Source organism: Eschrichtius robustus, chromosome 3, assembly GCF_028021215.1.
Source record: "Eschrichtius robustus isolate mEscRob2 chromosome 3, mEscRob2.pri, whole genome shotgun sequence".
In the NCBI taxonomy this organism is placed as follows: domain Eukaryota; kingdom Metazoa; phylum Chordata; class Mammalia; order Artiodactyla; family Eschrichtiidae; genus Eschrichtius; species Eschrichtius robustus.
In genome coordinates this window covers 164,197,907-164,221,529 of record NC_090826.1, presented here as the reverse complement: position 1 = coordinate 164,221,529, position 23,623 = coordinate 164,197,907, and the positions used below count along the sequence as shown (strand labels likewise).

Below are 23,623 nucleotides of genomic sequence, written 5' to 3'. Positions count from 1 at the left end.
AATGATTTAAATGGAAAAGAAAAGGACCTGGGTGCAAGAGACATGACAAATAAGAGAAGCACTAATTAATTAGAAAATTTAGAGGGCAGGATGAAAAAGAAAGGCAAAGACGAGACCATCTGGCACAAAGAAAAGATAGGTAATCCCTGGATAATCCTTTGGGGTTCATTTAGACACTTACATAAGTCCTGGGTCAAACATTTTCCATGAACCCTCTTATGTTATTGCAAGACTGTATTTCATCTTTTGTGAGGAAGCCGGACTCCCCCTGCTCCCCTTAAAACAGCCATTCAAGAACACCATGATTGCTGTTTCTAAGACCCTCCTTTGTCCAAGATCCAAAGAACAGTTAACTATATGATTTCATAAAATCCTACTGCTTAGTCCCAGACTCCCATCTTAACTTGGTAAGGGAATCCCACAGTGGCTAGTCTTAATGTAACTTAACTTTCCTGATCTCGGCCAAGAGACAGAGATGAATATTGCACAGAAGTCACTTAGATTAGACAGCTTCTCTGAAGACAAAACCAAATTTTGGGCTCTCATCTTTCTCCCCGTCAGAAAGTTCTAGGTTATGTCCTCCCCTATTTTGTTTCTTGTGAGACAGGTAGACCTGAAGATATCTAAGTAAATGTTGCCAATAAAGACAGAGGGGCAGGGAACATACTTTGCCCTCTTTCAGATTAAAAGCTTTTTAAAAACCCAAGCAGTAGTAAAGTGGCTTCTTCTCCAGCTATCACATTAGGATATTACTTCTAAAAACAAAAATCACTTGAATCTGAAGCATTTAAAATAGTTTTCTGAACATATGACATCTCTGCAAACAGATCACACACACATATGTTAAATGAAGAAAAAGGAGTGGTTTATTTCCATATGGCACATCATGTTGCTAAAATCTGCTCACAAAGGGATCTCTGAATTACATACTATGATTATTTTCAATGTGAATAGATTACCTTTTGTAAGATTTACCCAATACTTGACGTGTTACTTATTTAGAAAACAAAACAAATCCTTCACCCCCACACATGTAACAAACAGCCTACTGTACGCTGAGTGGACTTTTATTAGCAATATGAGGTTCGATCCTAATGCCAACTTGAACTTGTATAGCATATTTCCTCTCTAAGGTTTTGATGCTAGGAACAGCTAAAGAGTTTAAAGAGAAGATAATGCAACCCTCCCAGGTTCCAGAACACAGCAAGTCAATGATTTATTAGCATTACTAGGTTCCTGGGTAAAAGGGGTTTGGATTCTGACATTAAAATAATGTCAGCATATTATGGGTATTGGGATAAAATTTCATCTTTTTCTAAAAACTGGGATACTCAAATTCAGCAAACAGATAACACTTGCCATCAGACAACCGTTAGACTGAGGCTTCATACATATAGCATCCTTCTCTGAATTTTTAATCACTGCAACTGTAATATCATGGCACTCACACAGAAGTTACTCATATAAAAATTACTTAACGAAGGGATAAATAAGTGAATCTCTCTAACTTGCTGACACTCCACATGTGATAAACTTTTTTTCTTAAAAATCTATGAAATGGGGACTTCCCTGGTGGCACAGTGGTTAAGAATCCGCCTGCGAATGCAGGGGACACGGGTTCAAGCCCTGGTCTGGGAAGATCCCACATGCCGTGGAGCAACTAAGCCCGTGTGCCACAACTACTGAGCCTGCGTGCTGCAACTACTGAAGCCCACGGTCCTAGAGCCCATGCTCCGCAACAAGAGAAGCCACCGCAATGAGAAGCCCGTGCACTGCAACTAGAGAAGCCTGTGCGCAGCAACAAAGACCCAACCCAGCCATAAACAAATAAATAAATAAAATATTAAAAAAACAAAAATCTATGAAATGAGCATAAATGTTTTTGATGCTTTTTTAAAACAGTAGAGGTTATACTTTAGATGACAGTATGTCACCTTTTTTACATAAGAAAGAACACCAATGCTTCAGATATTAAGCTATCGTTTTACTTAGCAAAATTACTCTGGTTTTGAAAAAGCTTCCCAAACCTAGAAAAGTTTCATTTATACATGTCTCTTTTTTTTTTTTGGCCGTGCCATGTAGCATGTGGGATCTTAGTTCCCCGACTAGGGATCAAACCCATGGTCCCTGAAGTGGAAGCCCAGAGTTTTAACCACTGGACTGCCAGGGACGTCCCCCACATGTCTCTATATTAATGAATTAAATTAGTGTACATATTTTCAGTTCTCTATATGATTTTATATAAATACTTCATTTTATGTGATGAAACTAATTGTTTAAAAAAAACACAACAGACACTTCCACCGTGCTGGTAATGGTTATCAAGGCCAAGCTCCCCTGAAGCCAGAGTTGAGCAATGCAGAAGTGACAAGAAAATGAAAGCAGAGATACAAGAAAAAAGGGGAAAACTGGCAATGAGAGAACGTACTATTATATTCTACCATAAACACAGTGGTAGAAAGAGTGACAAGCAGTAAGGAAATCTGTAAGGGGCAGAGTCACTGACAGGAAGAAATGATAGATTTGGGAGAGAAGGACTCACAGGATAGCACAGTGATGTGGAGGAAAGCAGGCTCACAAGCCTCAGTGGTTCCTGAGGGCAGGAAAAATATTATTCGTGAACATTATTTAGTTATTAAGAGATTATGCTCTGTATCCTATAGTCACAAAAGTATGGACAAATGTGGCAGCAGAGAGTCCCCAAATGCCAAGAACTGCATCTGATTCCTCACTGTATCCTCAGCACCTGACACATGAAGATATCCCTAATACAATTTCATTGAAAGCACGAAATAAACAGTGTTTGGATTAACAAGAAGTTTGTACTTATAAGCAAACCCACTATTACCTGGACATTTTACTTAGCTCAAAACTTCATTCTTAGCGTACTAAGGAAGTAGTAAGCATAGTGATTTCCAGTTTTGAAATTTTAAAAACTTTTCCTGACACAGGCAGATTTTATTAAAGGTATATTTTTCAGAACAGAGAAGGAAGTATTCAGAAACAATCTGTTTAGCATTATCATAGGAAAGTAAACCAGTTTTGTTAGTCATATGTAGCTTTTGGGGTTTTTTAAACAGTATAACTTAACAGACCAATAGACTTTTAGGAAAGGGGACCATCATGTATAAAAAGTAACTTCACAGGAAAGACAACTTTAAAATGTACATACATATAATTTCCACCTCTAGCTAGGTGTTATCTACAGGAAAAACCGACATTACAAGTTTGAGGAAGGACTATTCCATTTAGTTGTAGTACGATGTTAATTTAACAGTAATTCCCCACCATAAATGCCCTTTAAGGCAGGGAGACTCAACAAGAGTACTCTGGTCCTTCTTCACAGTTTATACTTAAAAAAGTAAAATTAGACCATACATAAGGTCAGCTTGATTCAACTTGAAAATAAGCAGTCGGATAATGGTAACTTTTTGGTATTACAGCTAGATTTGAATATGGTTGTGACTTCTGCTTTGATAATTCCCTGTACCAGAGGTCTGAACAAACAAGAGAAGGTCCAGTGTTATACTATTAGCTCTATTTAAATTTTTTTTTTTTACTATTCTTAAAAATTATGGTTTAAAAATATGTGTGTATATATATATATATATATATATATATATATATATATATATATAAACATAAAATTGTCATTTAAACCATTTTTAGGTGCACTATTCAGGGGCATTAATTACATTCATAATGTTGTATAACCACCACCAAAACTATTTCTAAAAGTTTCATCACCCCAAACAGAAACTCTGCACTCATTAAGCACTACTAAATAATTTTAAGAAAAAATTAAGAAGAAAAGTCAGTTTATGGAGGATTGACTATAAATGGCAATAAAAAGATCTAGTTAAAATAAACAAAAGAATGACTATTTTATCGAATTTTGTCAAGAAAAAAAATCATAGTTGATGGAGAGTTGACTATAAATAGCAATAAAGGAAGCTAGTCATGTAACAGTAATCATCTTAGAAAGCTTTCACAGGGTTCCATTTTCACATGTATTCTGTTGTCTATTTTGTCTTTGTTACATTTCCATTTTCTACTTGATGGGTTTTTTTTCCAGTGATAATGCAGAATTAGAAAACAATGAATTAAATTAAAAGCTTACTTGGAAAAAAATATAAGATGAAGAAGAAAAGTAGTTAGCATCCTAATTCTCAGAGAAGTAAACAGAATTAGAGAGTTAGATAGTAACTCCATAAGGCTGGTAACTGGTGGAGTCAGTATTTGAACTAAGGCTCTCCAGACTCTGCTCTTTCCACTATGTCAGGCTGCCTTCCTGAGGCGCTATAGTTTTGGTATGGCTTTTTTTTTCCCCCCTGAACTTTAAAAAATTGTATTATCAAACTAAGGAGGATGGTCATCTTGATATTCTCTCCTGCCCCCTTTTTTGGTTTTTGACTACCCTAATTACTGTTTAGAGAAACTTTAAAACTTTGAATTCTTTGTAATATTTGACTTAGTCAAGTAGTAAGTATTAAGTTTGTTCAAACCTAGAGTTTATAAATCCATTCAGTATCTCCTACTCTTATTGTATTTTAAAATGTTTCCTTCATTCTGTTATACTGTTTGAAAGAATTTTAAAATACATTAATAATAAGAAGAAACAGTGAGTATATATTTTATCTTCTAGATGCATGAGAAGAAAAATAAGATTTCCTTACAAGAATGTAACTAATCTTATCTTGTTAATAATTCCCAGGACTGCCAAATAAAAATCATAAGAATATGAAAAATGAGGTACATAATGCTTACTATACTGGAGGCATGCAATATAATTTTTGAGGTATAAACATGATGATAATACATAATGATTAAAAATTTATGTTAACTAAATTTCCCCCTCATGTTTGAGGCCAGGGAAAATTTACAAAAACAAGGCAATATTTAGCATATATGTGCTTTCAAATTTCATCTTTTTAATCGTATTTTATATTAAATCATATTTATATTAAATCTCAAATTTACCTCTGCAATCTCTATCCTTTTTGCAAGATCATCGAGAGAAAGACAGCTTTCATCAGAAGGCAGGTTCTCCTGTAGACTATAGGATTCTTCTTCAGGAGAAAGGTCTTGAAGGAGATCAGGGTCTTCCTCTTGGTTATCTTCATATGAAAGGGAATCTTCAGGATCTTTTAAGCATCCTTCTAAAAGGCTGTTCAAATAGTCTTCTGTTTCCTTACTGACTTGTTCGTGTTTATCTCCCTGTTCCTCTGGGGCCATATACACCTCTGGAAGCACTGTACTTAAATCAGATACTTGATTATTTTCGCAAAGTACACTCTCAGAGCCCTCTGAGTCAGTCTGCCCCTGTGGTGATTTTCCATCACTGTCTGTGAGATCAGGTTGCTGCAGCTCATTTAATTCATTGTTCTCAAGTTGGTCTGTGGGCAACGCCTCAGAAGCATCCTGAAGTAGCAACTGGAGTTCTTTTCTTTGCGTCTGTGAGTATTTACCCTCAGAAATCAACGCAGGAGGTATATGGTCAGAGCCTGGTAAAATCAGTGGCTCTATCACTGACTCGCTGGAAACCTTAGGATCCTTAGCAATGCCCTCTATTTCGGCCACATCTTGGCTGGCCTCTGACGGAGTCAGCTGCAAGCAGCTGTCATCCTCACAAGCATTCCCTGAAGAGTGTAGCCCAGACCTGCTCCCTGCCGACTCCAAGGGCAGGGCGTGGAGCTCCAGTGTGGCTTCAGCGCTGCAGGGCGGCTCCTCCGTGTGGCCCTTCCCTGCAGTTACCGGAAGGCTCAGGGGATCTGCCTGCCTGTCCATCTGATTACAGCAGGGACTGCTCTCCCGGGTCTCTTTTTTATGGTGGCTTTCTTTTCCTGATTCCATGCCAAGACAAGTTTCACTCTCTGAAAACAAAGGAAAACAAGTTGTTTTAAGATTCAAAACAGAACTTTGTACAGGAAGGAAGAGAAAGGACATGAATAATATGTGGGACACAATGATATTCTAAACCTCTGAAATGGAAATTCTACCTGATGGATAATAGTGTCTTTAGGTAGAGGAAACATCCTAAACATTTAGTAAGTAATCCTTTAGATATAAAAATTAACAGAGATTATTCAAAACCATGTTAAAATATGAATATATAATTTAGTCTTCATTATAATTGAAAAAGTCATTTTTTCAAAGGTTTAGAAGATATTCTTCTGAGCTTTATTGGCTGTGTATATTTAAATGAATATTTTAAAGTGTAGAAAAATTATTTTCAGTGTATTTAAGACATGGTATATTAAATAAATATTTTTACATGATGAACCATAGTAATACATAATTTAAAGTGTAAGAAAAACAACACTGGTTCTGATCTATTAAAACTAAACTAAGGAACATAAGTCTGTTCTGTTCAAATTTATTTAAGCATAATATCCTTAATAATAACATCCTTAATTAATGTGTTGGAAAATTACTTGTAACTTCTTAAAGGGAGGCAGTCAAAGATAGTGGTATAAAGCGTAAGTCTTGGTACCAGGCAGAAATGGGTTTGGAATTTTAATATTTCTTTCAATTTCTATTTTAAATAAAACAATTTAAAATACTTTTCTTTCACTTTAAAACTAAACCATTAAAAACTTTCACAAAATATATATTGAATGCATAAACTAGTAGATAAGAGGGAAGCTTGCTCATGATTCAGTTTTTGGTCGATTAAGCATTCCTAACTACCACAGGAGTTTTAACTTTTTCTTGTGTCATATGTTGTTTAATTTATACAAATCATGGGCCAAAGGTTAAAATCAAGGATGAAATATAGTGATGATTATATTCTACCTGGTTTTTCATTTATTGGTACTTTAATAATTACCAATTGGCAATGGCAGCATGTACCATACCAAAGAAAAGACAGAACTTAAATGCCATTTTCTGGTTTCAGAGAATCAGGGATGGAGGCTGGCCACCTCAACTCTGCACTGCTGAGCTTATTAGAGTTCGTATTACCTCCCCCAACGCCTTAACTTGAACATCAGATGAGGAGAGGACAAGGAAAAATAGGTCTCTTTTGGGGAGAGTACAGCATTCTTTGTCTTGTCCCACCCCAAGGAATCATTCAAAGTTTGGAAGACTGCAAAAAAAAACACATGGACATTTTAATTCCCATTAGGTTGTCTGCTTCACCACTGAGCTTGCTGGTCTGCCTCTCTGTTAAGATGCAGGACGTCAGAGCAAAGAGGGCCCCAGCCAGATGGAAAGGGGGCCAAGCTCTCCTCCACAAGCTCCCAGTACCCAAAGGTTCAGAAGACGGCCCTCAAAACACATCCATAGAATTCAGAGAGTAAATAGCATAAACACAGGGCGGAGAGGGCCCCACATCAGAGGAACGGGGTGTGCTGTCTCTAGCTGAGGGCCAGTTACCTAAAGGACCACAGATGTCTAGGAGAGCAACTTGGAAGTAAGCGCCTCCTCAGTCAGTCCTGCCGGAGCCACCACACGTCCCCATAGCCTGGATTCCGTCCTATGCACTAATCTAGCTAGCTTCACCAGAGAGCAGACCATGCTCCCAGCCCCTGCAGAGCTGGTGGACAGAGAAGAGCTTTGAATAAAATGAGATTTAAGTGTTATGGTAAAGTTTGGAATTGAATAGGACTAAGTCATAAAGAATCAAAATGAGACTATTTAATAGCTCTAAGTGACTGAAAAGTTAGAGAATCAGCCTGAGATGCCATTACATGAGTAGAAAGTGACGTGGCTGACTATAGTTACTTAGACAAAATACAATCATTTTAAGTACTGATTCTAATGAAGCAAGATACCACTTAAGTGGTGTGTAATAAAGACTACGCATAGGTACAATGTATTACTTATAAAATACTGGCCTGAAAACAGTTGCTTCATTCCACTATTAGAAACAATATAAAATATGAAAAAAAGTAGTAATTTAAGATGCAAAGGGCAAGAGTTTCAAACTAGATCAGGAGAGTAGCTATAGTTTGTTTGAAGCCATATAAAATCTAAGTGATATTTTTAATAGATATTCAGTCTCCAAATCAGACATAATATATGCTATTTTATAATTTGTTGTATCAAATCATGCTTTTGGGGAAAAACTTAAAACTTGTCTTTACAGGTAATGAAAAACAGCCTGCTGCCTCACCCTCCCATCTGTCTGATTCCTGCTCTTTAGGTGCAGCCACTGTTTAATTCCTTTAGCTGTTTCCTCTCATATTTACCCTCCATTTCTAGATAAGACTTACATTGTTATTTATTGACTTTTCAGTTTTAGAGACCACCTACTGACTTCCCACTATGGAAGAGAGTTAGTTCTCATGGTTCCTTTCCCCAACAATGATGTTTTCTTTCTCCTCCTCTAGCTCCCATTACAATTCAACACAATTCTGGGGCAAATCAATATTCAAATGTTTATGTTACTATGGCTTTGTAAATATTATTCACAACTGACCCACACTATGTACTCTGATACGTCTTCCTTTCTCATTTATGCTTTGTTTTCCTTGGTGTTGATAACTGCCTCATTACTTCATTTAAAAAAAAAAAAAACTTTACCTATGTGTCTTCAAACTCTGACAGATGTACAACTACGGCGTATGTACCAACAGGTAATCCATTAGTTTTAAAACATATCCTTCTTGAGTCCCTGACCTGGAACTCCTCTCCAGGGCTGCTACACAGGTATCATCCTGGAATTTCCTTTCCCAGTGATCCTAGGAATTCATTTTGGCTCTATTTTGGAAACCTTGTTTTCTCTGAATCCCAGGTCTTCCTCTTTGTTTATTCTCTCTTAGTAGAACATTTCCTAAGAAAAGGTACATGGAAGGTAAACTTTCTAAGATTATTCACATCTGAAAGTCTTTACTTCTTCACCCCTGACTAAAACTTTGGTTGGGTAAAGTTTTCTAGGTTAGAAATCATTCTCTCTCGCAATTTTGAAGGCACTGCTGTATTGTGTCTAGCTTCCAATAGGCCTCCGATTCGGTAGAAGGGGAATATAAAGGTCTAAATGCTTCTTGTACAGTGTTTTAGCCCAACCTTAAACCCTTAAATTTAGAGGTACCCTCTGTGCTTCCAATTCCCAAACCTTCCCAAGCAGAAATCAACCTTTTCCCTGTAGACACTTAGTTTTTGGCTTTCTCTGGTATGTTAAGCCAGGTGTCACCCATCTATCTGCTTTCCAGCTTCCAAAATTTTCTGGATGTCATATCTGCTGCTGGTTCCTTGCCAGTTCTGTCCTTCTGGCTTTCTGCCTTTAAGGATTCCCTTCAGATATTTTAATAATGTTCCAAAAAAAAAAGTGGAAGTAAATGTTTGATCCACTATGTTTAACCAAAAATATTTTCTGAATTTTCTACAAGTATGTATCATAGTATAAAACTTACTGTTAATGTTTCTGTTAATATTAACATGAATTTCTGTTAATTGGCTCTCCTGAACCCAAAGATCTAGTGAGGTAAGTTTACTAATCCCTATTGCATTGACTTAAGATGTACTAAAAAAAAAATTCTACTCTGATGAAATAAAAATGGAATAAAAGCTGAGTGTATGACAAATACTTAATAATACCAAATTAAAGAGGTAGTTCTAAAATGAGAAGTTAGACTTAAACCTAAGTTCTAACACATGATCTACAAATGCACATAACTTTGCGTTACTCTCTCATCTCCCATTCCCCCATGAATTCTCTTTAGGGAAAAATCCCCTATACAGTACATGATGTGAGACTAAAGCATTCATGAATTAACACATTTCTTATATTTTCTGAGTATCTCATTAATTATCATCAGGTAAAAACATCTGAGTGATATCAGGCTTGAAAAAGAAATTTTCAATGTTAATATCTATTTTAGCAGATGGAAAGAAATGTGCCTAAATTAAGTCTGAACGGTTGGTAATAGTATAAATTAGTAAAACTTCTACAGAGGCTAATTCAAAACTAAAAATGTACACACTCAGTCATCAGGGAAAAGCAAGTTAAAACCACAATGACATTCATATCCACTAAAATGACTTTAAAAAAAAGACTGACAACATTAAACGTCAGCAAGGATGTGGGACAACTGGAATTCTCATATATCGCTGGTGGGGGTATAAAATAGGACAACAGTGTTGGAGAACTATTTGACAGTTTCTTAGAAAGCTAAACATGTACCTTCCCTATGACCCAATGACTCCACCCTCAGTTCTTTACCCAAGAGAAATAAAAACATGTATCTACAAAAAAAATTCCTACCGTTTTATTCATGATATCTCCAACGTGGAAACAACCCAAATATCTATCAACAGGTGTATGGATAAACAAATTGTGGTATAGTCAAAAAGTGGAATACTACTCAGCAATGAAAGGAAATGAATTAATGATACATACAACAATATGGGCGACTCTCAAAAAGAAAAGGATGCTGAGCGATTCTACTTATATTACATTCTAAAACAGGGAAAACCCACTGATAATAAGAGACAGCACTGGGTTGCCTGGGACTGGAGGTGGGAGGGACTGAGTGTAAGAGGGCTGGGAGAAAGATTCTGGAGAGATGAATATGTTCCATATCTTGACTGGGGTAGTGGCTACATGAGTGTATGCAGTTGTCAAAACTCATCAAATTATACAATTAAAATGGGTACATTTTGTTGTATGGAAATTGTACTTCAATAAAGTTGATTAAAAAATGGGAAGGGAATGATAAATAGAAAACTCAGGATAATGGTTACCTCAGAGGTGGAGTGAAGCAGGTGATGGGATAGAGAGGAACACAAAGGTAGTTGTAACAGAACTGACTATTTAGTCCCTCGTTGGGTACAAGGTTCACAGGTCTTCATTTTTCTATCAATTGTTAAAAATGTATGTATGTTTCATATTATTTTTACATATAAAATATTACTTAATAAAAATGAATTAAAATATAAATTAATAAAAACGCATGGGCTTCAGGGTCAGAAAAATAGGGTTTAGCTTTGTGTTCTAATTAGTTCTGTTCTGGAATAAGTCACTTACCTTCCTTGAGTTTCTTAAAATGATTTAGCTTACCTTAAATTGGTTGTTAGGAGGAAAAGATGAGATAATATACATAAAAGTATTTTGAAAATATAAAATACTCCATAAATTACTTGAAGACTTTAATAATGGTAGATTAATTAGAAAAGTAGCAATGAATAACACATAGGGAACATTAATGGAATACTAGTAGTAGGGGGTAGTGATAACATGAGGAGGAAGTGGTGGAGGAAGAGTAATGGGAGCAGTGAGCACATATATTTCTTACCTTGTGCCAGGTACTGTTCTAAACTTTAATGAAATTACTAATTTAATCCTCATAAGAATCCTATGAGGTAAGAACTATTAATGTCCACCTTTTGGAGCTGAGGAAAGGGAGGGACAGAGAAATTAGGCAACTTGCTTATGGTCACACAACTTTTTTTTTTTTGGCCGCACCGTGTGGCATGCAGGATATTAGGTCCCCAACCAGGGATGGAACCCATGCGCCCTGCATTGGGAGCGCAGAGTCTTAACCACTGGACCACCAGGGAAGTCCCTTAGGGTCACACAACTTTAAGTGGTGGAGAGAGGATTCAAACCAGACAAGTTTGGTTCCAGAAACAGTGTCTTTAACCACCACACACACAAAAAAGCAAGTTACTTATTATGTAAGGAGCTTAAGACCAAGATATGTAGAGAGAAAGAAAAGGGAAAGTCTCACTGTAGAACATGTAAGACATTAGAAATAAGGAATATGGGGTAAAACAAGGACAATATATTAAATACAAATCATTTAAAGTAATATTTTCATATTTCTCTTTCTCCCATATTCTTTCTTACATTTCTATGTATTTACTCATAGAATAACCAATGTGAGTAGGCTCATTATGAGAGATTTGACATTTTTCTTTAAAAGATATTATTTTATCAGACTTGGCAAGATTTCTTTCTCCAGAATTTAGTCCACACCCTCCCCATAAAATGGCTATTAATGAAATGTCTTCATTGTGAAAGTCTTTGAAAATCCACACAACTTACTTAGCAGAAGTATGCTGTAATTTAATTAGAAACCAGAAGACCCAGATTCTAGTTGTGAATCAAAGCACCAAGCAAGTGGCTTAAACGTGGTATCTCAGTTTCCTGTCTGTGCCACCTATCTCGCAGTAGAGCCCAAGCTAGAAGTAGTGCCAAGCTAGTGCTGGGCAGTGTCAGACTCAAACAATCAGCATGTAATAACAGCCTTCTTCCCAATGTGCACAGCAAAGAGACCCATTCACACCCAAACTAGGTGACTATTTTGTGACTTTTTCCCCCAAGATTTTTATGAAGCTCATTGTATTCTGATTTCCAAAATAAAAATGACTGGAAAAAAGAGACAGGAAGAACAGAGTATAGTAGGATTGACCTAAGGCAACCCAAATTTGCCTCATAAGAGAAGAGGGGATAAAGTAAGATTTGGGGGGAAAAAAACGTAAAGAGAAAAAAGCAAGTGAAATTGCAGGCATCATCGTCGTCATCTTACCTCTTCAGGCAACTCAAGTCAAAAGACCTGATGCTGCCTGTTTACTGTCAGGGCTCTCAGACCCAGGAACATAAAGCCCAGGAATATAAATTAGTACTAAAATCATAAACAAGGAAAAATAAATGCCCTAAAACATATTTATTTATCTTTATTTTCTAAATTTTTATAATGAACATACATTACTACTGTAAGAAAAAAAATTTCTAGAAATCTTTAACTTTTGACATAAGACACAGTGCTATAAAATATACTATGAATGCTATAGAAATATATATATACAAATTAAAGTATACCATATGTTAGTCAACAAAAAAAGGAAGAGAATAAATTACTATAGATAAACTATAAGGATACAGAGCTTATCTTGATAATATCTAGATTTATAGAAAAAATTTCTGATAAAGTTTGTACAAAAATTGATTTTTTTTTAACAGAAAGGGATGTCTGAATACACTAAAACCAATTCTATTTCAGAGCTTATTTGTACAATCTTGTCATATTCTGTTAGACACATATAACCACCTACTGAAAACATGAAATAATTTTATGTTTTTATAAGAATTCAGATTTTATCATTCCTACTACTAGATATCTAAAAATAGAATTACACAACGTAAAAAAATCTTGCTTTGCTATTTGTGTAGGAGAGGTATACGCAAAAAAACTCCTTCACAGCAACTCAGATTAACACTTGTAGAATATTTATTACAAGAGCCAGGCATATCTCTTATATCCCCCTGTAATTTAAAAACATACCCGGCTCTTTGGCTGTAGCTCCTCTTTCCTTTGGATCTTCAGATACTATTAACTGCGTAAAGCATTTCCTTCCCAGGGACTTCTGTACAGCTGCCATCTAAAAAGATTTTTAAAAAGAAGAAGAAGAAAAAAAAAAACTTTGGAGGAAACTGTTACATTAATTAGAAAGCTGAAAATAATTTGAGAAAGGTTTCATTATTTTCTAAAACAGTCCATACAACAAACATGATACAACATTTTTCCTATAGACATTTTCAAAGAAAATCTCTTACCTTATGTTTGGATAAAAGAGGACTGTAGAAAAAAAAGAGAGAAAAAAAGAATTAAAAAAAAAAATTACAGCAGCAGCAATATGCTTCCAAACAAATGCCACTGAAAGGGCTGTAAAAAAAAAAAAAAAATAGAGCTTCTCTGGATTCTAATATTAGCACAGAACATTTCCACTGCTGAAACATTACCACTGGTTCACATAGTTCAAAGTGCAGCTATCTCATGTGTTAATCTCCTTAGATGGCCAATAACTAATGAAAACCTCCATAGAAAACCTCCATAGAAGCTATAAATACTGAGATTCTGGGGGGAAAATGTCAACCTTTTGCTAATAATGTATTTCAAGAGCATTTCACAGATATTATTAAAATTTTAGTTTATGCCATTATAGTCTAAAATTATGGTGGAAGATAATTTTATATGCATTATCCATAGAAAAGGATAACAAAAGTAATCTTTAAATACTATATTTTAGGAAATACCCAAGATAAAAGAATGCATATATTCACAAAAAGCATACACAGAAATGTTCACAGCCATTTTATTCATACAATTCAAAAACTGGAAACAAACCAAATATCTATTAATAATATAATGGATAAATAAATTGCTGCACAGTCATATAATGAATCCACACAGCAGTAAAGCAGAGCAAGTTACCATAACATGTAACAATATGTAACACCAACATAACCACGGGCAAAAGAAGCTAGATACAAAAATCTACTCTGTGTGATTACATTTATATTAAATTACAGAACAGGCAAATACACTGTTATAGAACCCAGACAGTAGTTACTTTGCGGGATGGGTACTGACTTTGTACACAAATTAGGGAGCTTTCTGAGGGGCTGGACTGTCCCGTATCTTGGTCAGACTGGTAGTTACACTATGTATCTGTACATGTACAAATTCATCAAGCTGGGTACTTTAATGTATGTATAACTCAAAAATATTTTTTATATTAAAAATTTTAGGAGTATAATTTTTGGAAATTATCAAATTTAAAGCATAAAAACTTGGGGTTTTGTTTACTATACCATCCACTATTCATTAGCCAGAAATTCTCTAGTGATCTGAAGCAATGTGACTAGCTTTTAAATTATGTGTTGGCAAGTTACCTTATATTTAAAAAGAGGAAAAACAAAGAAAAAAAAAAGTCATGCTCATATTAGGTTCAATATATATTTGTTTTTAAATAATTAAAACATTTGTAACACATTAAAAAATTATTAGTTCCATGGGAAGGGCAGAAAAAGTGTCTATATTGAAATTTGAAAGTAAGAAAACAATCTCCTTTATCTATTTTAAAAGATTCCATTGTTTAAAACCTCTACAGGGCTTCCCTCTACAGGGCTTCCCTGGTGGCGCAGTGGTTGAGAGTCTGCCTGCCAATGCAGGGGACGCGGGTTCGAGCCCTGGTCTGGGAAGATCCCACATGCCGCAGAGCGGCTGGGCCCGTGAGCCACAATTACTGAGCCTGCGCGTCTGGAGCCTGTGCTCCGCAACAAGAGAGGCCGCGACAGTGAGAGGCCCGCGCACCGCGATGAAGAGTGGACCCCGCTTGCCACAACTAGAGAAAGCCCTCGCACAGAAATGAAGACCCAACACAGCCATAAATAAATAAATAAATAAATAAATAAAAATTAAAAAAAAAAAAAAAACCTCTACAAAGTCAAAAGTTAACCTATTTAACTCACTAAGAAATTAGGTTATAATGCAAAATCCATAAAAATACTGTTCCAAAGGTTCAAATTGACTAACACAAGAAAATTGTACATCCCAGGGCTTCCCTAGTGGCGCAGTGGTTGAGAATCTGCCTGCTAAAGCAGGGGACACGGGTTCGAGCCCTGGTCTGGGAAGATCCCACATGCCGCGGAGCAACTAGGCCCGTGAGCCACAACTACTGAGCCTGTGTTCCACAACAAGAGAGGCCACAATAGTGAGAGGCCCGCGCACTGAGATGAAGAGTGGCCCCCGCTTGCCACAACTAGAGAAAGCCCTTGCACAGAAACGAAGACCCAACACAGCCAAAAATAAATAAATTTAAAAAATAAAACAAATAAAATAACAAATGTTCAAGTACAATTGGTGTCTAAAAAAAAAAAGAAGTAAAAAAAAAAAATTGTACATCCCAGAAATCTGCACTAGTTTAATCACTATCATGTCCCCTCACCTTTAAAATTCTGAGTCTTCAAATAATGAATTAAAAAATATATATTTAAGTGCTTTACTATTACTATATTCAGTTTTAAAAATCCAACTCTTTGATACAAATCAAACAATTTAAAATTATCTGGTAAATGGAGTTTTCCTTCTACAGTATTTTGGTTAAATACCATAGTGCATTTGCTTTCCAGTATTAGACTACTCTTGAAAATGTGTTTTTACTCTAACCTAGAAACACTGACAAACATACAAACATTGAAAAACAATTATAATAAAAAATCCTAACACAAATTTTTCCATCTGAATGGCCTAATCTCTTAACCAAAAAGTAGTCAAAATTAGAAGTTACATTTAAAAATTTCTAATTAGAAGATGCTTTGAATTTTGTGAAGTAGACCTTTCACTGAGTTTAGTGTAAGAAACAGATAAAAGCTGAGAAAGGAACCTAATCATTTTATCAATTTTAATTTCTCCAGTTGAAAGCATTAACAAAACAATGAATCTTGTATTTCAAATATTCAATGCTACAGTGCTTCTTCAATATTCTATTCCAACTCATTGTAAACAAATACTGAAGTACTTACTCTTGATGTGTTGCACAAAATTTAGCAAGCCGTTCAAAATCCTCACCATTAAATCCTCTTTCTGAATTCCTCAAAGATGTAACTGTATGTGGTTGTACAGTTTTCCATTTTGTTTCTAAATGTAAAATATTTGTTAGTCACTGGCTGTTACAAAACATGTTCAGGAGGGAAAGAATAGTTAACTGGCACCACTGATAAAGATCATCATGCAAAAGTATCTTCTCAACCCCAAAGTTAACACAGAAATAGCTAAGTGATTACTTTTCATTCTAAGTAAATATTATCCCAGAGACTAAATTAGCCAATAGGGCATACAAAGGGATCAGAAGAAATGCAAACAGTTGCAAGTGTTCTTTTCTTGGCACTGATATGAAGAACAAAATACAAAGAGAAAAATTTTCTTACAACGACATAAACTTGTGGTAAAAATGCTACTTGCTTTGCAACATTAACTTGACTAGTAATGTCTATTTCCTAAAACTAAGTCAAATATGTTAACTTTCTAGAGAGCAACTTGTTAGATTATTGATAATTCCACATTCTGTTAGTCTGTACTCACCCCACTGTTCTTGAATGGCAGAAAGATTTGCGAGCAATTGCTCATGATACAGTCGTTCCAGCTGAATGAATTTCATTGCTTTCTCATCTGAATAGAAAATTTGAGGAAAATAGAAATCCAGCCTAAAGAAAAATGTCCTATATCAGTTGATAAATTTGAAGGTTGCCAAAAAATGAGAGGACTCTAAATACTTTTAAATTTAAACAAAACTTAAGTAAGGTTTCTTGGTTTTGAAGTAGGTAAATTTTAATGTAGCATATCATGCAGTAGCTACCTGGGTTCTATTCTATCAGCAAACAGTAGAAACAAAAAGAAGGTTTTAATGTTCAAGGAATGCCTGCTTGCTAATAATATCTTTAGGAGAGTCAATTAAATATAATTTAATTAGAAATAGGACCCATGTGGAATCCTGTAATCTAAGTGTTTCCCCCCTTTTTTTTTCTCTCATTAAATTACCTTCTGTCAAGCAACTATGTTACCCTCTAGTCAAATGTTTGTTTCTGATTTCAACTGCCTGTGATCCTTTACTTATTTCTCACTGAATACTTTAAAAAAAAAAATTAACTTGCCACAGTGATTTTCATAATTATGTGCTTCTACTTTTTTGGTAGATTTTCTTATAAACTGCTGCCTTCTCCATCTGTATCACACATTTAGCATCATATGAGGTCATAATAAATTGTCCAACTGTCTACCTTCCTTTGGGCCATGTTCTAAATGTTGACCCAGAAAGAAGGAAGAGGAAAAAACTCACTGTTTTAGCTTTTTGTCCTTCCCATGATCACTCAGAGGTTTAATTCTCTCTCTCATTTGTAGTCTTAAAGATATGCCAGGAATCATAAAATAGGCCAGGGAGAAGCAGAGACAATTCCATTTTCCTCTGTGCATGGCTTAAAAGTATACCAATGTTTCTCAAACTTTACTGAACATAAAAATTATTTGGGGCTTCCCTGGTGGCGCAGTGGTTGAGAATCTGCCTGCCAATGCAGGGGACACGGGTTCGAGCCCTGGTCTGGGAAGATCCCACATGCCACGGAGCAACTGGGCCCGTGAGCCACAATTACTGAGCCTGCGCGTCTGGAGCCTGTGCTCCGCAACAAGAGAGGCCGCGATGGTGAGAGGCCCGCGCACCGCGATGAAGAGCGGTCCCCACTTGCCGCAACTAGAGAAAGCCCTCGCACAGAAACGAAGACTCAACACAGTCATAAATAAATAAATAAATAAATAAAAGAACGTGAATTTCTTTAAAAAAAAAAAATTATTTGAAAATCTTGCTAAAATAGAGATTCATGGGTCTGATCCCCAGAAGCTCTGATTCTAAGGCCCATGAATTTTCATTTCTAAGAAGCTCCCAGGGATGCTGATGCTGATCTGCACTGCACTACATCATACTCATTACCTGGGTAGTTCTAGCTTCCCTTCCATAAGAATTTGATTTCCTACATACTTAGAAATGAACTGCCACTGTCTGAAGTTTCATTTAGTAGTTTACTTGATAGGGTTCAGGATGATAACTGCTTATCCCTCAATCTGTGGTGAAAGTCAATAAGGTTAGGAGGAAAAAGAAATCACACAAATGGGGAAATAGAGATACTTACGATACATTCTTTCTAGAGTATATATTGGGCCATCTTTGAAAAACAGTTTCAAATGAGGAAAATTTAAAAGCTAAGGGAATAAATCTTTCCTATACAGAAGTTAACATGCAGTCTCCCTTGAGAACATTTATTCTGTTTATTACTAGTGAAGAACTCAATCTTCCCTTTACTGATATATAGCTACAATAAGACAGTTATGAGAGTTACTATGTATAATACGCTTGACAGACTCTAACGTACGAATATTACTTGACTTGTACTTCTGTTTAATTCAAAAGAAAAAAATTCAATGGGTTTTTTTTTTTTTTTTTTTTTGGCAACATGCTTTCCTCCCTCCCCCCAACACACAAATATTTAGATTTTGGTAAAATTAGGGCTTGTTCATGGGAGGTCAAATTTGGGTGGTTCTAGAGAATTTTTTGGAGCGACAAATTCCCTACATCTTGTTTTCTGAGATGGTTACATCGGTGCACACAACAATTAAAACCCAGTGAAAACAACAGATTATACATTTCATTGTATGTAAATCTCAGCTTTTAAAAATGGGCAGTTCTCTACGAAATCCGTGAATTTCTTCTTGTAATTAAGAAAAGGATACAGTCCTCCTCCTGGAAATAGGACTCTGCTATCTGTTAAAAACAAATAAAAAACAGAGGAAATTAAATTAACATTTGGATGAAAAGACAAATTTAGAAGAAACCAAGACCTTGAAATTCTCAAAATCTTTGATATTGAACTAAGAAAACTCTTATTTAACTACATTCACCAGTTCAGAAAAAATCTGACTGTAGGCACAGGACATATTTCTGAAGTCACTTATCTCAAGAAAAGCAAACATAGACATTCTTTTGTCCATATACAATCTCATTCTTCCTACTCTATTTCAAGTCAAAGCAAACATCACTGATTCATTAGAGTTTAGAAGTAAGAACTCTAAAGAATGAGGGAAATGCTACTGAGGCTTATAAAAGTATAATACGAGTGAAAGGATGACTTTATTGTAAATTAAAAAGTTGAAATATGTCATGTCACATGAAATCTTAAAACCTATTCATTTCATTTCTGTTTCACAAACTACCTCATGGGACACTGATTTTTCATTCTCTTTTGATATTTCAGAAAAGGACAGACCAAGTGCTAATAGTTGAGCAATGATGTTTGGAATATATACCAAGTGCTGCACAGTATAAAGGGCACTGGATGGGAGGGTGGGGTCCAGAGACACATGATCTGGACCCAGTTGAGGCTTATCACTTGACAGATTCATTCTAGAGCACCTTTAAATTTAAAAATTCTTTGATTCTAAAAACTTTGGGATCTTTTATTTAGATCTTTATTTAGATATAGCATTTATAAATAGAATAGTAAAACCGAAAGTATTCACTGAGAAATATTTGCATAAATTGACTACTGTCATATTTAAAATATTTCATTAAGTACTTTACACTTTCAAACAGTTTCCACTGATTTTTAGTAAGTCTCTAGTGAAAAAGGTATTCCATTTATAGATCACTATCTCCATTTTCCAGGTAGCTGCCAAGGCAAAGAGCAATAAAGCACTTGTCAAACCTCTAAGCCAGCAATAAAAAGGAATGGTTTTTCCCAAATCCCACAGTGGAAAAAGGATAGTTTTAAAGGAAATATTTGCCTAGCTTAAAATTTATTCTATATATCTAACATTCTTCCAGGAGCAACATAGCAATATAGATGGACTCAATCACATCTTTGTAAACTGTTAACCAATTAGCTTTCAGATTTCTGTGACAGTTCTAGTACCATAAGTGCAACCAAAAGACAGGGTCATGGGACTTCCCTGGTGGTGCAGTGGTTAAGAATCTGACTGCCAATGCAGGGGACATGAGTTTGAGCCCTGGTCCGGGAAGATCCCTCATGCCACGGAGCAACTAAGCCCGTGCACCACAACTACTGAGCCTGCGCTCTAGAGCCAGCGAGCCACAACGGAGCCTGCAAGCCACAGCTACTGAAGCCTGCATGCCTAGAGCCCGTGCTCCACCGCAATGAGAAGCCTGCGCACCGCAACGAAGAATAGACCCTGCTCGCCGCAACTAGAGAAAGCCCACGCACAGCAACGAAGACCCAACACAGCCAAAAATAAATAAATAAATTTATATATATATAAAAAAAGACAGGGTCATGAAACCCAAGGTCTCAAAAATAAAAGGCATTTCCAAGGTGAAAGGGCAGCTTGAAAAATAAATATACAGATCATTTCCCCTATAAAAACCTACCCCTGGCAAGTCTAGCAGGGCAAAAGAAGATGTGATTTTCTTTGAAGCCCCATATGTCTAGATCTGGGAGGTAGCCTGGTAGAGCAGAAAAACGTGAGGTTTGAAAGTGAATAACCTGACTGTGTTCTAGTCCAAGCTTTGCCACTACCAGCTGTGTGGCCCTGGACATGTCATTTCATGTCTCAAACTCAGCTTCCTTATCTGTAAAATAGGGACAATAATACCTACAACTCTGAGACAGGGCTGCTGTAAGGACTAAGTGAGGGAATGTGCATCTAGCACAGTGCCCAGCACATAGCAGTAAGTGCTTAAAATGGTTTTCGAGTCTGACTCTGGACCAGAAGTGAGAGAGGGAGAGTAGAATCATGTGAAGAAGTAAGTTGAAAATCACTTTGGGATGGTAATAATTTTAAGGTTCTCCTGGTTTCAGGCTTCTTTTACTTATCAGAAACAAAAAGAAAGGGAATTAGGAAGGTATACTTTTTCGGCCATAGTCTCACAGAGTGGCTTCAAGGATCCCAGCGGAGCCATATCCTGCCTGAGTCTGAGTTTCAGTATAAGCTCACTGAGCACAGAGTACAGCACTTGATCTTTTTCTTCTTACTTCTATATGAGAGACTTCTAAGTTTATGACTTCAGTTACATATTTAAAGCTAACCTGCAGTCATATTAACTAAGGCAGTGTAGGAAGAGTACTCAAACCCAAGAAAAATAATTTTTAAATGGAATCTTCAAGAGTTCCAAGAGCTAAAAGTGTAAGTGTATATCTAAAGTAATCGTAGTCATTATATCAAATGGCCTTTAGCATATATTCATCCATATAATATCATGTTAAAAATAATATAATTGTCCCCTAATTAACTCTTCCCATCCATACTTCCTTATTTCTGTTAGTGGTACTACCATTCCTTTCAACTGGATATCCTAGCATTATTCATCTATGATTTCCTCTTCATCCCTTTTTTTACTATCTACACCAAGTCCTTCCATCAACATTTCAAATTCACCCCTCTGGATTTACACTGTCACCACCCTAACCTAGATGCTATTCTCACCTTATGCCTGAATTATAAATTTCTTCTTTTAGCTCTTATTTTTATCAAGATCACACATGTATATGGTTTAAGGAGTCAAATAGTTCTATGAGGTGTGTTAAAAAAGGCCCTACCCTTCTTGCCCTATTCTCCTTTCTTCAGGAGCAAGCACTTAGATTTCTCTTATCTGTTTAAAAAAAATTTTTTTTGCTGTATCTCTAAACATTATGCTTATATTTGCTATTTCTTGATTTTTTCAGTTTTAGAAAATGAGGATTGGGTCTTTTGCTCCTCCCTCATCCAAACCGTACAAACATATACGACACACACTTTCTCTCACATATTCACCTATCCCATGTTATTATATTGTAGTAATAGGTAGATAAACATTTAATGTTTACCTTATTATGAGTTAAGTAGTAAACTCATTATTTTTCCTTTCCTGAAAACTTTTTGTTTTCCCTTGAGTTTTTTTCCTTTTTTTTAAAAATAGTTTTCCATGCACTTATCACTTATACAACTCTAAACAGTCCACCAAGAGTCTAAATCTTCCCTCAATACGTTCAGATACCGCAAATATTCATAAATAGGAAAATGATATAAAAGTTCCTCCCCAGACCCTTCTGATCTGCTCAAACAGAAGTGGTTACTCTCTCCTTCTTGGTACAAAGCTGTCATCTTAGAATCTCCCTTCACCTAGAGATTCCCTTCACCTCTCTCCTGGTAGCATCCCCAGTTTCCTATATCTCAATCTTCCTGTTCCTTGGTTTACTCCTTTGTTTTGATGGAGTACATCATCTAGTGGCTTCCTGAGAAAGGATGGAAAGGAAGTACCACAGACCCTGATGTAGGAACATTCTTGGTATATCTGACGAACTGCTAGGAGGCCAGTGTACCTGGAAAGGAGTGAACAAGAAGGAGAGTTTTAAGAATTAAGGTCTAAGAGGTAACAGGGCCAAATCATGTAGGATCTCGTAGGCCATGGTAAGGATTTTGGCTTTTACTCTGAATGCGAAGAGAAGTCAGTGGATGGCTTTGAGCAGAGAAGTAACATGATCTGACGTAACATTTTATCTGAATCACAATGACTGCTGTGTAGAGAGAAAAAAACCTAAATGGAAGTAAAGGTAAAGCAAGGAGGTTTCTACAATTAGTTTACTGCAAGAATCCAAGTGAGATTTGATAATGTCTTGTACTGAGATGGTGGCAATGAAGGAGGTAAGAAGAGGTCAGAATCTGGATATATTTTGAAATAGAGTGGCAGGACTTGCTGATTGGATTTGGACATGGGAAAAAGTGAAGGATGACTTCAAAGTATTTGGTCTCAGCAACTGGAGGGATGGAGTTGCCATTTAACAAAAGGGGGAAGACTAGGAAAGCAAAAGATTCTGGAGAAAAAAATCAAAGTTTGATTTTGGGCATCTTAAGTTTGAAATGCCCATGAGATGCCTCAGGAAGCTGGATGTTTAAGTCTGTAGTTCAGAATTGAATCCTGAAGCACTTCAATGTTTAAGAATTAGTAAAACTTGGAGGACTCAACAAATGAGCCAGAGAAGGTATGTCCAGTGAGGCAAGATGTAAAAGCCAAAAGTGAGGGGTCCTAAAAGGCAAAAAAAAAGCTGTAAAATAGAGTATGTGGTCAACTTGTCAGAGATTCTAATACTTCCAGTAAGATGAAAACTGAGGACTGACCACTAGATTCACATGGGCACGCAACATGGAGGTCACGCCTGGCCTTTACAATGCAATTTTGATGGAGTAGTTGGCACAAAGGCCAGACTGGAGTGAGTTCAAGAGAGAACTAAGTATGGAATGTTACCTAGGTAGAATTCTTGGCCAATATATTTTAACCTGAATCAAATCATGAAGAAATAATCAGGCAGATCCTAATTATGGGACATTTTACAAGAATTCTTGAGTCTTCAGAAGTG

At 36.1% G+C, this 23,623-nt stretch overlaps 1 protein-coding gene across 4 annotated transcripts in view; it reads right to left on the bottom strand.

Annotated features, from left to right (window-relative positions):
• The window catches only part of CNST (consortin, connexin sorting protein), a 128,505-nt gene that overhangs the window by 22,870 nt on the left and 82,012 nt on the right, over positions 1–23,623 (bottom strand). For all 4 annotated transcript variants that reach the window (XM_068541711.1, XM_068541714.1, XM_068541713.1 and 1 more), the window contains 6 exons: positions 19,008–19,038; positions 16,812–16,898; positions 16,253–16,367; positions 13,502–13,523; positions 13,230–13,326; positions 4,981–5,873 (listed from right to left, as the gene is read on the bottom strand). In XM_068541711.1, coding sequence (XP_068397812.1) covers positions 4,981–5,873; positions 13,230–13,326; positions 13,502–13,523; positions 16,253–16,367; positions 16,812–16,898; positions 19,008–19,038 — 1,245 coding nt within the window. The remainder of the gene's footprint in view (positions 1–4,980; positions 5,874–13,229; positions 13,327–13,501; positions 13,524–16,252; positions 16,368–16,811; positions 16,899–19,007; positions 19,039–23,623) is intronic.